We start from the raw sequence: 17,177 nt of genomic DNA, 5'->3' as shown, positions 1-17,177 counted from the left end.
GTTTTACGTTGCTTTAAATTCTTTAATTATTGAATCACTTCTCACACGTGTCCACCCCAACTGTTATTATTAAATGCTACTAATGTGGTAATGTCAATTAGCTTAATTGTGTTTTTTTGAAAAAATTGCAAAATTGGTTCATGTAGTTTACTTGATTTGCAATTAGCCCCATGTAGTATCAAAATCAACTCAGAAGTTCCTGGAGTATGCTAGAAAAACAATTTACTTTCTATAGTCAAATTTCGTTCACTTAACATATTCTAATAGTGTGACATATCAAAGTTAATAAAATTGTGACATGTGTCTTATTTAAATCGGTGTCGTACTAATAGATTTTGTTAAGTTAGTGAGCATAATTTGACTGTAGGAAGTAAATTATTTTTTTTAGCATATCTCAGGAACTTTCATATTCATTTTGATACTACAAAGAGTTAATTGAAGAATAAATTGACATTGTCACGTTAGCATAAGAGATAATAATAAAATATTGGTGTCAAATGGTGTGTGTATATAATAGTATTACACTTTTAATAAAGGATAAACCAATAACTAATTGACGCAGCTACATCCTATCGAATAAAATAATAGTAAAATCAAAATAGAAAAATATTAGGGATCAATAAATTTTTTATATTTGGTCTATATTCTCCTATAAATTCAATAGATCAACTATTAAATTTGTGACGTTCACTATTGACTTATATGACATAAATCCACAAATCTAATAATTAATTTATAAAATGAAATCAACAAAATATAAGAAAAATATTAATCCTTAGCGTTTTTGATAAAAATATTATAGCCTGATTCTTAAAAAAAAAAATATGGATGCTATTAATGGTATGGTGCAAAATTGCGACTCATCACTCACTGCATAATAAATGTAGTGGTGCTACATAATAATATCTGTAGTTATACAGTTATCTGTCCATCATGAGTTGGCCTATCAATGCTACTGATACTTTGACGTACTTCCAGAAATTTGAATTTGGCACTCAGCATTTAATGAGAATTACTCTCAAGTTATATGGAATACAGTTGCTATTTATCATTGTTTTAAAATTAGCGATTTAAAAATATAATTTTTAAAAACGCAGTTAAGTATTTAATAAAATTACAATTTAAATTTTAAAATCGAAGTTTAACTTTTAAAATTGTGCGTTTTCAAAAAAGCGAAACTTACCTGCTTTTTGAAATATGTGTTTTCAAATTGGAATTTTTTTAAAAATGCAATTTCAAATGGCTCATTTTTTCCGAATTCGTTTAAAATTGTACATTTTGTCTACGAATTCACAATCTCAAACACACTAAAAAAAAGTGTGAACCACTTAAAATACATTACATTAACTGGGATGAAGCTGATATAAAAATCTAGTGTGAAAAATAGCATTATTTCATGTCCTTCTCACCTATCTAACAAACTCTTTTTCCATGCCCTCTCTATTTTTCTTAAAAATTGTTTTTTAATGATTCATATTTTGTTTGGTTGTACTTAATGATGTGGCAATATTTATACACAATCTTGAAATTTCATCAAAATCATAAATTTTAGAGAAATGTTAAGGGTCAATAAGTTTTTCATATTTGATCTATCTTATCTTACAAATCAATCATTCGATTTGTAAACTTATGTAGACCCTACATAAGTCAATGGTAGACCTTATAAATCTAATGGTTGATCTATTAAATTTGTAAGAAAATATGAGCCAAATATAAAAAATTTATTGACCCTTAACATTTCTCTAAATTCAATGTTTTCTTTTTACTAGTATCATTAATTATTGGTGAGTTGGCATACTCTTGAAAACAAAGTTAACACCTACAATATTTGAAGAAATATTAATAAATATTTTTATAATATATTTACGAGAATGGACATTACTTATTGTTAAGATATTTTCAAAATCAATTTATTATTTATACTTGCTTATGGTTTGGAAATGTTTTAAATGAAAGCTTTTAATGAGCCTCAAAAGAAGAGAGTTTTACATGAAAAAAAAATAAAAAGTTTAGTTGGCATTTATAAATTCTAACTTACACCAACTATTGCATTAAAGCAAACAATAATTGAGTCTATCTACTTGTGTGTATGCTCTAATTGGGTGTGAAGCACCGAACTCATACTAACAATTAGAATCTAACGGTTATAATTAAATAATCATTAATTTTAATTTTAATTCAACGATTGAGATTAAGTGTCAGTTAAGATATAATAGTCAAATTACCTAACTATCAAGATTAAGTGTCTGTTACAATTTGATGGTCGTATTTTAATACCGGTTAGACTTGTAGTTAATTATTATTAATCGAGAAATTACATGTTTATTACTAAACAAACCTTTTTTTTTTTTTTTTTTGAAACATATCATTACTAAACAAACATTAAAACTACTGTTATAATACTATAAGGAGTCCACTGTAGACCAGTTTTACAGTATTATAGCACAAAATATTCTCTTTTATTATTATTATTATTATTATTATTTTATTTGTTCATGACCGTCAGTAGCTTTAAAATTCGAGTCTATCTCTCTTACTAGAATATAAATTCTGAGGATGTTTTGGTCTCGTTTCAATTTATGCAAAATGTAACCAAAACTACTGAGAATTTTTTGGCTTCATTGTATTATGAAAAAATGTTTGTTATAACCCAACACATGCATACAAATTTGTCATAATTGGTGGGGGCAAATAATTTCTTGAGGAGAACTACCAACTAACACACTTTAGGAGCATTTCATTTCATGTTTTATATTCTCCCAATTCAAATTAAAGAGAATATAAAATCCTTAATTGCCTTTTTGTTTTTTTTGTTTTGTTTTTCTCAGCAAATTACAAGCAGAGTACCAACCGCACCAAGTTCACCGGAGACAACGCATTTGCAAGCAGAGTTGTGTATAAATTTCATAGTTCTCCACCGGACGCCACAGCACACACAAACTCCATAACACAATTTCAAGTTTCTCCACTCTGCACCTCTCTCTCTCTGTGGCATTGGTTTCTCAGGCACAAACAAGAACACCTCTTGTTCAAATGTTCCATTTAAGGTAAGGTTGTTTTTTCATCTGGGCCTCATATTCCTTTCTCAACTGGTGTCTGGTTCTCTTGCTTTGCTTGAAGAATCAATCTTCTGCAGTGGTATTATTAATATTTTTTTTCTTTTTTTTGAAATTCTTTTTGGCAACTTTACGTTTGAGAAACTTTTCTTAGATCTCTCATCTAGAAAATGTGGGATGCAAACTTTTCATAAATATATTTAAAAGTTTGTCTTTTTGGTGGTTCTTTTTCTGTTGCTGATATATGCTTCTTTTACTTTTACTTTTTCTTCTTTTTAGCAGGGATGTTTGGCTTTCATTTTCTGATTCTCTGTTATAAAGTTGCCATTTTGATATCAGACTCTGAAATCCGAGAAAAATCCAATTCCAAATACATTTAAATTGTGTCTTGTTAGAATTCTGAGAAAATCCAATCCAACCCAACAACCTAAAGGTTATTTAACTAAATACCCAGATCATACATTTCGATTTTCTAAGCCAATGCGCTTTCTGTGATCACAAATTCATAGAATTGTTGCTCCAAAGGAAAAGGGGTTCATACTCTTTTCCTTCACTGTTCAATTTGGATCACTGGGAAGGCCTGTCTTTATTTTCAAATTCAAAATCTTAAACAAAAAATGTTTGAATCCAATCCAAACAAGCCGTTGATTCCACCTTCCTCTTGTTCGAGAAAGCTCCCTGATTTCAAACAATCTGTGAAGCTGAAATATGTGAAACTTGGCTACCACTACCTCATAACTCATGGAATGTACTTGTTTTTATCGCCTCTTGTTGTTGTAATGGCTGCACAACTCTCTACATTTTCACTCCAAGGTCTCTATGACCTTTGGGACCATCTGCGGTTCAATCTCATATCCGTGATTGTATGCTCAACTCTCCTAGTCTTCCTATCAACCCTTTATTTCCTTACTCGTCCCCGCTCGGTTTACCTTGTCGATTTCTCATGCTATAAGCCGGAGGATGCCCGGAAATGCACGAGGCTGATATTCATGGACCGGTCCCAGTCGACGGGGACATTCAAGGAGGAAAACCTTGAGTTCCAAAGGAAAATTCTGGAGAGGTCAGGTCTTGGGGAGTCAACATATCTTCCTGAAGCAGTGTTGAGAGTTCCTCCGAATCCATCGATGGAGGAGGCAAGGAAAGAAGCTCAGATGGTAATGTTTGGTGCCCTTGATCAGCTTTTTGAGAAAACACATTTGAAACCAAAAGATATTGGGATTTTGATTGTGAATTGTAGCTTGTTTAATCCGACACCATCGCTGGCTGCTATGGTTATTAACCATTACAAGCTTCGAGGGAATATTGTTAGCTATAACCTGGGTGGGATGGGTTGTAGTGCTGGTTTGATCTCGATTGATCTTGCTAAAGATCTTCTTCAAGTTCAACCCAATTCATATGCTTTGGTGATTAGCATGGAAAACATCACCTTGAATTGGTATTTTGGGAATGAGAGATCGATGCTTGTTTCAAATTGCTTGTTTAGAATGGGAGGGGCTGCAATTTTGCTTTCGAACAAGTGGTCTGACCGGCGTCGATCCAAGTATCGATTGGTTCATACGGTTCGAACCCACAAAGGTGCAGATGACAAGTGCTTCTCTTGCGTTACTCAACAAGAGGATTCCACTGGGAAGATTGGAGTTTCTTTGTCCAAGGATCTGATGGCAGTTGCTGGAGATGCTTTGAAGACTAACATCACCACATTGGGTCCTCTTGTGTTGCCAATGTCTGAACAATTGCTCTTCTTTGCCACATTGGTTGGGAGGAAACTTTTCAAGATGAAGTTGAAGCCTTATATCCCAGATTTTAAACTGGCTTTTGAGCATTTCTGCATTCATGCCGGAGGAAGAGCTGTGCTGGATGAATTGGAGAAGAACCTGAAGCTTTCAGATTGGCATATGGAACCTTCAAGGATGACGCTTCACCGTTTTGGCAACACCTCCAGCAGCTCTCTTTGGTATGAATTGGCTTATACAGAAGCCAAGGGGAGGATGAAGAAGGGAGACAGAATGTGGCAGATAGCATTTGGGTCTGGGTTCAAATGTAACAGTGCAGTTTGGAAGGCGCTACGGACTATATATCCGGCGAAGGAGAAGAACCCATGGATGGATGAGATCGACCAGTTTCCAGTGAATGTTCCTAAGGTCTCAGCCATCTGATTTCAAGTTGTTGCATCCTTTGTGGTGGTAGTATGTTCGTGATGATGGGTCCTTTGCTCTTTGAGTGGTAAAACCTTGTTATTTCTTTCCCTGGGGATCTGGGATATGATGTTTTTTGGCGGAAAGATTGTACAAATGCTGTAGCTTTACTAAATCTTTCTTTAGGTTTAGCTCCATGTGGTTGCTGGTAGCTGTTGCTGTTTGGTTTGATATTAAGGATGCTAGTTATGGTTTGCTGTGTGATACCAGATGGAGGTCAATTTAGTCAGAAACTGGGGTTTTGATTTTTGACTTTCTGCCTATTTCATTCACTACTTGTTTGGAGATAGGAGAAAGCTAGGAGGAGGTTGTTTGTTTCATATGATGTAAACTGGGATAATCACTATAGAAGGCAATGTATCTTCATATTATTATCCAAGTTTTATCTGTGACATTGACCATGAGTACTGGGAAATTGCTATCATGATCCTCACTTGTCTATACATTTAACGCTTCTAATATGCAATTAGGGCTGACAATTTTTTGTACGACCTTTAAACTCAATACGAGCCCAACACGAAATTAGAGGGTTAGAGTTAGTGAGTCTGACCTATTTAATTAAATGGGTCGAATTATGGTTGACATATATTACCTATGTCTTAATACGACTTGAACTCTACATGCGACATAATGGCTATCAATTTTTTACAAAAACAGCGAACGGAGACAAAGCCAGAAAGTATAATAGGTTGGGGCCAAGGCATAAGCTTAGAAAAAAAAACAAGGGGGGGGGGGGGGGGGGGGGTGGGGTTGGGTTTGGGCAGCAAGGCATGAATTTAATATATATATATTTACAATCTAAGGTGATGGTTCAATGGGTCAAGGAAATTTCCAAAGTGATAGTTGTACACTAAGGCATAAATTAGAAGAAATAAATAAATAAATTAAACACCTAGATTGAAATTCACATGAAGAAGAAGCAACAACTATGAGACAAGAACATTGTGAGTTCAAGCCGTGTTTACGATTAAAACAAATTATCTTATAGTATATTAAGATAAAAACAAATTATCTTGCACCGCTTCTTTGTTGCAAATTGCACATTTTCAATTATTTTTCATTTGAAAAATTAAATCAGCATAGAAAAGTAAGCTCCAAATTTCAAATTTTAAGGTTCTTGATGGTAGACTTGTACTTGTTTAGGGTTAGAAAGGTACAAGATGTACAACAAAATGTTCAAGAAAGATAAACTTTATGGGTAACCACCTTAATGGGTTAGGGCCAAAAGTAGGGTTACAACAATTTTTAATAGGTACAGGGCCAAAAAATTTGAGAATGAGTAATCCCTTTTTGAGTTTTAATGGGTATGGCCCAAAAGATATTTTTGGGTAGGGGCACTAGGGCCAAAAAATTTAGTGGATGAGGCCAAAACAATTGTGGGTATGGCCCAATTTTATTTTTTGCCCTATACCGGCCTCCCTCATTCTGTCTCTGCCTGTGAGTCCTATACGAATCCTATGCAAAATTAAAAGGTTATGGTTGAGATAGGTCAAGTTAAATTTGACCTATATAGTCTTATATCCATGTCTTGATATGACCTGAAATCGACATGCAAACACGAATTGCCGCCCCTATATGTAACTTAGGCCAATTTTGTTTTGTTTTGTTTTAGTTTTTGTTTGGATGAATAGCCTAGGCCAATTTTGACACTTCCATGGGACTCAGTTACCCTTGTTTCCGTCGGATCATGAATTTCCTGGTTTCTTTTCTCCCTTCATTCTTGCTGTTGGCTCAGGCATCTTAGAAATGGCATCGGAACCTACCAAAGGAAAAGGGCTTGAAAAAAACAAAACAAACATGTAAATGTCATTGTCATCCATCTTATTCGTGTGAGTCTCCAAGTGATAAATAGGTCATTGGTATTATCTTGCGATAATGAAAGCTTGCAACATAATAACAAATGCCAAATCTGATAAAATCTAATCGCAAAAAATATCTAGATTTGGAATGCAATTGAAAAAATTGACAGCTTGAAAACGTGGAAAAATTTACGTTTTTAAATTATAGGTAAATGAGCGCATTTTTAAAGCGCACGATTAAATATCAAATTGCAATTTTAAAGGCTGAATTCGATTTTACTAAACGGTTTAATTACATTTTTAAAAATCACGTTTTCATTAGTTGCCTATTGAAATTGTGCATTGTGCTTTTGCATTCACAAGAAAGATGCCATGTCTACGAGGGAATAACTTAGTTCTATTTTTTTTTTTACTACGATTAAAATAAGGAAAAAAAATTTCCCCATTGTCTTCGAGGTTTTACGTTTTATTAAATTGTTCTTTAAAGTTTAAAAGTTATCAATAAAGTCACTTCTTAAGATTCACCCGGATATTAATAACTCCATTTATTCCCCTATGTTAACCTTTTAACGGAAATTAGTGACAAGTGACCATTAGGCCACATCATGTCTAATAAAAAGAAGACACATTTCCAAACTATCCCCTCATTAGGTTACATCAATCACATGTAGTGTTGGATATGCCATGTCATTAACATGTCAACCCAAAACTTAAAATTTGGACACATCAGCCACAACATGAAAAAAAATCCTCTGTTGTGACTTTACCTTTAAAATAATTTGTTCTTGGACTCCAATTTTTTTGGAGCCTTTTAAAGGATTTTGAAAAGTAGTAATGGGAACTTGCTGATTCAATAAGAACATTACTTGTATAAAATTCACTAGAAGTTTTAGGAACTGAAGGGACTGCTCTAAGAGTAAATAACATCAAGCAAAGACACATTTCCTTTGCATTATCCCTCAAAAAGTTCACAATGCCACCCCCTATTGAAAACCAAAAGGGTTTTCCTCTTTTTACTTCGTTCGCAACTCTTTGCAAAAAAAAATTCCTTAAAACCGTTGATGTGTATAAATAGGGTTGTAGTTAAGCCGAGCCGAGTATTGCAGGTTTGGATTCAACTCGAATGTGACATATATAGGTTTGAACTCGTCTCAAACTCGAGCCTAGTTTTGAAGTCCCATTTGAATTGTGCTCGCAAAGACCTTGCCTTGGTCGAGTTTAGCTCGAAATCAGAAAGGGTCCCAATTTGAGTATTTTTGTTTTGACAAAAGATTAGGGACAAATACCAATGCAAAACTACATTTCACATTGCAAAATCTCCATTAACTCATAATATTCACCATTTTTCTCAAACAGGAACAAACAATCAATCTTTAGGTTCAAAAACATAAATTGAAATCATTCCACATCAAAAACCATAAAACCAACCTCACTCATAAATGCCAATTCAACCAAATTTAGCAATAAAACAAAAGTTCGACCAAAATCCACCAACACAAACTCGAAGAAACAAGCATAGAAGAAGGCCAAAGCATATTGAGAAGGCCAAAGACGTCGTTTGAGTCGAAGAAAAGTGGCTGAAAACCACTTGCCCTCACCTTGAGACATGATAGCATGGTTTTTTTGAAAACATTAACACAAAAACACTTTCCAATTTATCAAATGAATTTTTCTGTGGTCTCACAAAAAAACACTTTTTCAAATGTGACCCCATAAAAAACACTTCTCAATTTTCACCTTTTCAAAACCTAAAATAGAAAACATTTTTTAAAAATACATTATAAAACATGCCACTTTACTTTTCTGCGGCATTATGAATCTTTGATATTTGCAGCATTATAAAATATTTAGTGTTATTTTTCCTCTTAGTCAAGAAAGGCCTAATGTACTTTTTCTCTCTGAAGATGAAAACGTCTCTAAGAACTAAGAGCATCTCCAGCAGTATTTGTAAATTAGTTTTTTTGTTATTCGTCTTAGTTTTTCAATTTTTCTATGTTCGTTCCTACCCCTTCCCCAATGCCTCTTTGATATTAATTAATTGATTAAACATTAAATTGACGGAGAGAGCTATTTGAAATCAGGGAAAAAAAAATTAATCTAAGGATCTAATCATAAAAATTAAAAACCCAAAAACTAAAGATCACCATATCACAAAATGTAACATACCTAAAAAAAAAATGATATATTCATTCGGACTGCAGTATTATAACACAAGCATTGCGAAATGTCCCCAAAACCTACAAAGTGTAATTACTGCAGAAGGGGGGCCAACAATCGGAAACCCTGAAAAAGGCCCAACATCAACCAATAAAAATTATCAATTATCACGATATCACAAAATGTACACAGCAAAAGCTCATCCTACCAATATATGGATATAGTCTCAATCCTTGGCAGACTTGTTGATGAGCGACTTGTGAATGTGAGGAATCACACCACCACCGGCTATCGTTCCTTTGATGAGCGTGTCTAGTTCTTCATCACCACGAATGGCGAGCTGCAGATGCCGAGGTGTTATGCGCTTAACCTTCAGATCTTTGCTTGCATTACCGGCCAGCTCCAATACTTCTGCAGTCAGGTATTCCAATATGGCAGCAGAGTACACAGCAGCTGTTGCACCAACTCTTCCATGGGCCATCACCCTTGACTTGAGGAGACGGTGAATTCGACCAACAGGGAACTGCATGTTCACATGTACAAGCTCAAGTCAATAGAGAAATTACAAGTACAATGAGTACAACTCAACAAACTTAATGTAGAAACATAACATTTACATAAAAACAGATAATACAAAGATATTGCATTAATTGTGGATAACATCCATCAGGTTTAATCAGGGATTTTATTAGGAAAAAGGCGAAACCTCCAAACTATCTAGGCAGGTATGAAGCCATTCAGGACTTCTACATTTCAGACCAGGCAGAATATGAAACCAAATAAAATCCCCTTTATCGATTCCTGGTCTAGCTATATAATCATCTTATACCTACAAATTCACAAAATATTTACGTGCGTAAGACAAGCATATCTAGTCGGAAATGGCCAATCCCCAACTGCCGAAGCAAAGGGGTTGGAACCCCAGATTTTTTCACAGAACCGAGCCAACCCCAAGGCCAACACCTTGGTTGGCTTGGTCAGTTGGGCTGAACAAGAGAGAAAGTGAAGAAGACCGAAGACACCATGGAGAATGCAAAAATATAATTGGTGAGAAAGAGACTGCGACGGATTGAGACCAATGGTGGCAACAAACCAAGATGATGTGAAATGCAGCAGTAGAGTTAATTAGGTCCTTTCATTTTATTTAAGTTTTGATTGAGTTATTTGTTTTATGTTTTATTTAATTTTTAAGTCCATTATTATTGTAAATCAATAAAAGGACATTGTCGTTGTGCTAGATTATGTAAGGTACGTCAATAAAATTTTATTAGGTAAGTTAATAAATGGGCGTTGCCCTAGGGTTAGGGTCTAGACTATAGCCTACTTAAACATATTTTTTCACTATTGGGTTATTTTCTCCTCTCTTTTCACTATTGGGTTTCTCCCGCATCAGCTTTGGCATCAGAGCCTAAACTTACCCCAACTTTCGAAGCAACACGGCACACTTCACCCATCAGGGCCAACCAACCACTGGTGATACTCAAACCCCAACAACCACGTTACCAAAAATCCTAGTAAGACAAAACACCCAAATGGAACCCAAAGAAAATCAAACAAGAACAATCGTGCCACCAACCCACAAGAATCCTTCCAACACCGTGCGCTGCTAGTCCCAAACAATTGCACCACCACCTGTTGACCACATTCGTCAGCCTGTTGCCCAAAAGGCGCCGACCAGGCCGCGCTTCACATCCCACCGCTTTGCCTTGCCGGTCTTCTCCGGTGTTAGCCAACCACTCCGCAGCAACAACCCACAAGCTCTGCCTGAGCCTCACCTGTGCTGCATCATCTAATTCTAGTGTTTCTTTTATGCCTGAAGTTTTCAAGGGAGAGAGGTTTTGGGTGCGAGGCCAAAAAGAATAATAGAGGGCCGTTTGTTGTGTGGTTCAAAAAAAAAAAAAAAAAAAAATTGACGCTTCCATTTCAGACCGAGGTTGGGTTGCTTATGCATCTTTGTTGGATTCTTCTCAAGACTTGGGAGTGGGCCGGGACTAAAAAAAACGTAAAAAAAATTATGAGCATGTATTTTCAAGAAAATTCCAGAACTCAAGGTCAAGTATTCTTCAACCAGGGCGAAATGCAACAACAAGAGTTGGGTCCTTTATTTAGGTTTTAATCGAGTTATTAGTTTTATTTAATTTTTATGAGTTAATTATTATTGTTATTAAATAGAAGGATATTGCCACTGTTCTAAATGATGTTAGGTAAGTCAATAAAATTATATTAGGTAAGTTAATAAATGGGTGTTGCTCTAGGGTTTAGTCTATTCAAACATAATTCTCTATTGTATTTGCAGCTTATGATGAATTGAAAATTTGGATCCATCTCCTCCCTCTTTTCACGTTTCCTTCTCTCTTCGGTCCTTCTTTTCCTCTTTGGCTTATTTCTTTTCTTCTTCAGCTTATTTTCTCTTCTCTTCTTGGGCTCCTCTCTTTTCACTATTATTTCAATATCTGGTTTGTCCTGCATCAATTGATGTATGACAAACACGATATTGAAAAGAGAGTGAAAATAAAGAGGAGAAACGGAGAGAAAAATAAGCTAAAGAGAAGAGAAAATACATAAGTTGATAAAGAGAGGGAAATAAGTTGATGAAGAGAGAACAAGCACCGAAGAGGGGAAGAGAGTGAAAAGAGAAGAAAAGCAAAGAGAAAATAAGCTGAAGAAGAGAAGAGACTAGCCAAAGAGGAGAAGAAATAGCACCGAAGAGAGGAAGAAACGTAAAAAGTGGGAGGAGATAAATTACAACTGTTAATCCAATTTTTCAATTCATCATACGTTGCAAATACAATAGAAAATTAAATAGACTAAAGAATAAACCCCAACCCTAGGGCAACACCCATTTATTAACTTAATATAATTTTATTGACTTACCTAACATAACCTAGGATATCGACAATGTCCTTATATTGAATTACAATAATAACTGACTCATAAAAAATTAAATAAAACATATAGTAATCACCCAATTAAAACCTAAATAAAATTAAAGAACCCAATTAACTCTTGCTGCTACATTCCACATCATTCTCCTTTGGTTGAAGAAAACTCAACCTCAAGTTTTGGAATTTTGGAAACTTGAAAAAACACGCTCAGATTTTTTTTTTTTGGAAAATTTTAGAGATAAATCCCTAGTCAATTTTAGAGAAAACACTTCAATTTTATTTTATTTTTCCAATACTAATAGCCAAAGTTTATTGAAAAGGTGCAATAAATTCTTTTGTTGGTTTTCCATCTAATAGTGCCACGTCAACATTTTTGCCACACCACATTAAAATAATAATTTAATTAAAAAATCAAATCTTTAGAAACAAAAACCAAAATTAAAAAAGAAAAAAAAAAATGAAGGGGAGGCCAGCGGTGAGGCTACCACCCCCAATCACCCATGGGGGTGGCCTGTGAGCCACCCCATGGGTGTTGGGGGATGGCTTGGCAGGTCATCCCTCCGTTTAAATTTTTTTTTTTTAAGATTTGATTTTTTAATAAGATTATTAATTTATTAAAAAAATCATTATTTTAATGTGGTTTGGCAAAGATGCTAATGTTGCACTAACAGAAGGCACAATTTTGGACGGAGAACAACCAGAAGGATCTATTTCACCTTTTCAAAGAATTTATGAAAAAAAAAAAAAGGACAAAAAAAAAAGAAAAAAGAAAATAGAAAGACATTTGAGTTGTGATTTGTTTTGGCATATTGACTTAAGGATTAATCCCTTAAATTCCTTTTTTTTTTTATAAATAAATAAATAAATATTATTATGTGTAGTCACCCCCAAGTCTCTAGAGTGAACCAAGCGTCAATTTTATTTTAACCACACAACAAAAAGGACCTCTATTATTATTTTCAGTCTCAGACCCGATAGGTTTGGTTTGTATGGAAGTGGTTCGGTTTCACATTCACAGGTGTACTGTGGGAGGCAGTAGGGATGTTTGTTATGGTAGTCAGTGGCTGTGTTTGAGTGATGGTTGTCATGGTGTTTGATGTGATGGTATAGCATGGTGGTGTATTGGAAGATTTTATGGAAAACAATCGGTCTAGGCTCTGATACCAAAGTTGATGCAGGACAAACATGATATTGAAAAGAGAGTGAAAATAGAGAGAGAAATAGAGAAAAATAAGCCAAGGAGAAGAGAGAATAAATAAGTTGACAAAAAAAAGAAGCACAGAAGAGGGGAGAAGAGAGTGAAAAGAGAGGAGAAACAGTGAGAAAATAAGCTGAAGAAAAGAAGAAACTAGCCAAAATAGGATAAGAAATAACACCAAATAGATGAAGAAACGTGAAAAGAGGGAGGAGATAGATTACGACAGTCAATCCAATTTTTCAATTCGTCATAGGCTGCAAATACAATAGAAAATTTTGTTTAAATAGACTAAAGACTAAACCCTAACTCTAACCTTAGAGCACCACCCATTTATTAACTTACATAATATAATTTTATTGACTTACCTAACATAACCTAGGACAATGAAGATGTTCTTTTATTGAATTACAATAATAATTTAACTCATAAAAATTAAATAAAGCATAAACTAATAACGCAATTAAAACCTAAATAAAATTAAAAGGACCCAATTAACTCTTGTTGCTCCATTCCGCATCAACCCAATTATATATATACACTCAGGTTGTTTGGGTTTGGAAACCCAACACCCCTAAAACTGACTACTGACCCAATGAAAGTCGAAACTTGGGCTTTCATTCCAACCCCAGAACTGAAAGCCAAGTAAAACTGTCAGTGGGCCTTCAGTTTCATATGGTCCAGTCAGGCCAATCCTAATCGGTATGGGGCACAATTACTGAAGTTGGTCCTATATCAAGGGGTAGGATCCAAATTGACATCTTACATTCATGACCAATAACAAGCCTTCTGCTTCAGCTAATTTAGACATCCGTCAAATTGGTGTTTTAGGGCCAAAGGATCTATGGGTCGTAAGGACCATGAAAACCAAGAGGCATTAAAGACAACATTCATCATCAAGGGATAGCACTAAATTCTGGTTCCACATAAAAGTTTTAATTTGAGAAATATCGTCATAGGTCCCATTTGTATGAAGAAATTCCTGACGAATAAAAAGAACCTAGAAACTGGTTTTAAACTCCAAATACAAGCATATAGAAAAAACGAAAAACGAAAAAAGCATAGGCCAGAAAGTTGAGAAAAGGAGAATTAGTAACATTAACCAACATGCTACATAATTCTAGTCCTTGTTGCAAAGTTACTCTAATGACTCAAGTAAGCTCAGCATTAAAGTTCTCTAAATAATAAGCATTCAACCAGCATAAAATGTCTCGTCTCTAGGAAAATAACAACACAAATTTATATTTAATGGACAATATACAACATTGCGTGCAGGTTCTAAGCAGATGCTAATCATGGTGACAACATAATAAATAAAGACAGCACCGGTCAGTTCCTGTAAACTATTTAATATGTTCACAAACCCCTAATCAGTTGCATATAAAGAAGACCTGATAAACACTATCGTAATAACCTCTGACACCTATACAATACTTTGTTGAAAAACACATTTAATCATCTTTCTTTGAAGGCTCACAAACTCCACAAGCTCCACCAGATTCATTGTTTCATTTCATGATCTAAGGGTAAACTAATGTTTGAACTGCATAACATCATAAAAAATGTCAAGTCCTTTGAACCAATTACAGCCTGAGGAATGGGGCTTGGCTTGACAATCCTAATCTCACCATAAAGGGAATAACTACAACTTAGTGTAACAACTCCAATGCATGCTACTTCTATTGCTTAAAGGCTATATGGAAAAAATTAACCCCATAGAAAAGTAGCCTATGTGTTACATCTCAGTGTAAAACTAAGGAACCCTTAACACAGCTAGCATGTTTCAAGACCAGAAAGAGCACGATTGTTGCACATGTATAGCATCCCACCACCTAATTAAGGGAAGAATATGCTGGTTCCTGCTATTCTTAACATCCAATGTAGATAATCAGGAACACATGGCTGTCCTCATAAATCTTACATTAAGACACATGATTAGAGAACAGAAGCAAAGTACCCCTTGCCTAATTTCTTGTCATTTTGAGGTGAACGATTATGAAACATCAAGTGCACATTCACTAAATTTATGAGCCATCATCCCCTAGAAAAGGACATCTAAAGTATGTAGCCATCAACTCACTCAGACCAATGAAAGAAATAACTAACATTCACACTCATAGTTTCTAATGCATCATTCCAAGCTCACTTTCCACTTCAACTTTATAAGAGTTCAGTGGGGGCCTCTCATGCCCTAAATAGTGTAAAATCTATGACCTAGTGATTGAATTTAATTCGGTTACATATTCCCGGCAGCCAAATAAATTTTAGTTTTTTCACAAAAAAAAAAAAAAAAAAATCGTATGAAAGAAGAAGAAATCTATAAACCCAGAAACCGGCGATTAAGCCCCATTAAAAAAAACCTTCCAAAATCGATAAAATTACACAAAAAAAAAAAATTCGCATGCACAGAGCATACATTATTACATAAGTTCTGAAAAAAAAAATCCAATATTGGAACAGAGAAACCCAGAGATCCAAAACCAATCATAAAGCATAAGGAATTGGGAAAAAAAAATAGATAGAGAGAGCGAGAGGAAGGACCTGAAGACCAGCTCGAGAGGAGCGCGTGGTGGGCTTCTTCTTGTCCTTGTTTAGGGCAGGGGTTTTGCCCATTATCAACCCCTTTGCGCCTTTCCCTGACATCTTTTCCGCTCTCAAAGCAAAGAATGAATCACCAAAGAGAGATCGAGCTTCTCTGCCAGATTTCGTAGAGATTGAGAGAGACGATGAAGATTAGGGCTAGACGAGTAGAAAAATAGAAAAAAAATATAATAATAGCTTTGAGTTTGGGCTTAGTCCAATGGGCCCATTCGCCCAATATATTAATTAATTAGTATGATTGTTATTTTTGTAATGCCCAAAAAAGAGAATCAGAAAGGCCTATAACTTCAACTTGGGCTGTGTTTGCCACACATTAACCCATTTGCTGATGCTCCAGTCCAACTAACCCCAGAGGAAGTGAAAAGGCCATCGTTTTAAGATTTCAACTCAACAAATTGGACCACTTGAACTTGATTCTTCTTTTTTTCGTGAGTAATGCTACAAATCATACTTTTATTTCACAATAATGTTATCATGTTAATTAATCTTTGAATCAACTCTTGTTAATAAAAAAAATTCAAGTGCTAGTTTGCACTGCCACTTCAGCCATAATCCAATAATCGAATTGACACTGTCACGTCAGTATGGTAAAATAATTCTGCAATAAAAGTAGCATTACTCTTCTTTTAGTGGATTTCCTTCCTTGAATTTTTACTCGTTTTGATATTAATCTCATAAAATTTAAAAACTCTCAATTAAGGGTTCGATTTCTTTCCATTACCCCGTTTCGTTAGAAAAGATAAAACTCGAAGAGATAAAAGATGTATCAATCCATGGATGCACAAAGGAACAAAGAAAAAAAGTTGCATCGAGCCCACCAAAAATGGACAAATACAAAAAATTCCAAACAGGAAACCCTAATTATCATCATCACAGCCGCAAATGTTGGGACTGGTTTGAAGGCAAACCCATCTGAGTAACATGGCTCCATGTTCATGGTGTTGAATTGCGATGCACATCGCTGTTAGTGTGTTGGTGCATGTTCTACTCTTGATTTTTGTTTGTATTATCACAATCTGTGGCTTCAATCATATGCCTTAATTCCTTGGATATCTGTTTATTTTATCCTCATTCTCCTGCTAATAATCCAATACGTACACTTGATCCAATTATGGGCGGTGGTTAAGTGGCCTTAAGATAATTGTTAAGTTGTTTGGTAAACATAAATGCATGAGTTTGACTCCCGCAATAAAAATTCTAATGTTTGATTAATGTACAACCACACTGGGTCCCGTTGATATTCTAATGAGTTTGGGTCAAGCTATAACTCAACCAAGCTTGAATGAGAG

At 34.9% G+C, this 17,177-nt stretch overlaps 2 protein-coding genes across 4 annotated transcripts; one reads left to right on the top strand and one right to left on the bottom strand.

Moving 5' to 3' along the window:
• The first annotated feature begins 2,857 nt into the window (after window positions 1–2,857).
• LOC132189110 (3-ketoacyl-CoA synthase 11) lies at window positions 2,858–5,675 on the top strand. Of its 2 annotated transcripts, none has more exons than XM_059603638.2 (2): window positions 2,858–3,047; window positions 3,339–5,675. In XM_059603638.2, the coding sequence occupies exon 2, from the start codon at window positions 3,674–3,676 to the stop codon at window positions 5,210–5,212; it is 1,539 nt and encodes a 512-aa protein (XP_059459621.2). In that variant the 5' UTR covers window positions 2,858–3,047; window positions 3,339–3,673; the 3' UTR covers window positions 5,213–5,675. The 2 variants fall into 2 exon arrangements, with proteins under 2 accessions (XP_059459621.2, XP_088366605.1); XM_088510479.1 differs by having other exon boundaries at window positions 3,336–5,675.
• Window positions 5,676–9,219: 3,544 nt separating this feature from the next.
• On the bottom strand, window positions 9,220–16,022 carry LOC132189111 (putative histone H2A variant 3). 2 transcript variants are annotated; one of them, XM_059603643.2, is made up of 3 exons: window positions 15,829–16,022; window positions 9,416–9,730; window positions 9,220–9,333 (listed from the first exon to the last, which is right to left on the bottom strand). In XM_059603643.2, the coding sequence occupies exons 1-2, from the start codon at window positions 15,928–15,930 to the stop codon at window positions 9,434–9,436; spliced, it is 399 nt and encodes a 132-aa protein (XP_059459626.1). In that variant the 5' UTR covers window positions 15,931–16,022; the 3' UTR covers window positions 9,220–9,333; window positions 9,416–9,433. The 2 variants fall into 2 exon arrangements, with proteins under 2 accessions (XP_059459626.1, XP_059459625.1); XM_059603642.2 differs by having other exon boundaries at window positions 9,220–9,730.
• Between the last annotated feature and the right edge of the window lie 1,155 nt (window positions 16,023–17,177).

This window comes from Corylus avellana, chromosome 9, assembly GCF_965113065.1.
Source record: "Corylus avellana chromosome 9, dhCorAvel1.hap1.2, whole genome shotgun sequence".
Classification (NCBI taxonomy): Eukaryota; Viridiplantae; Streptophyta; class Magnoliopsida; order Fagales; family Betulaceae; genus Corylus; species Corylus avellana.
This window is presented reverse-complemented; position numbering and strand designations above follow the sequence as displayed.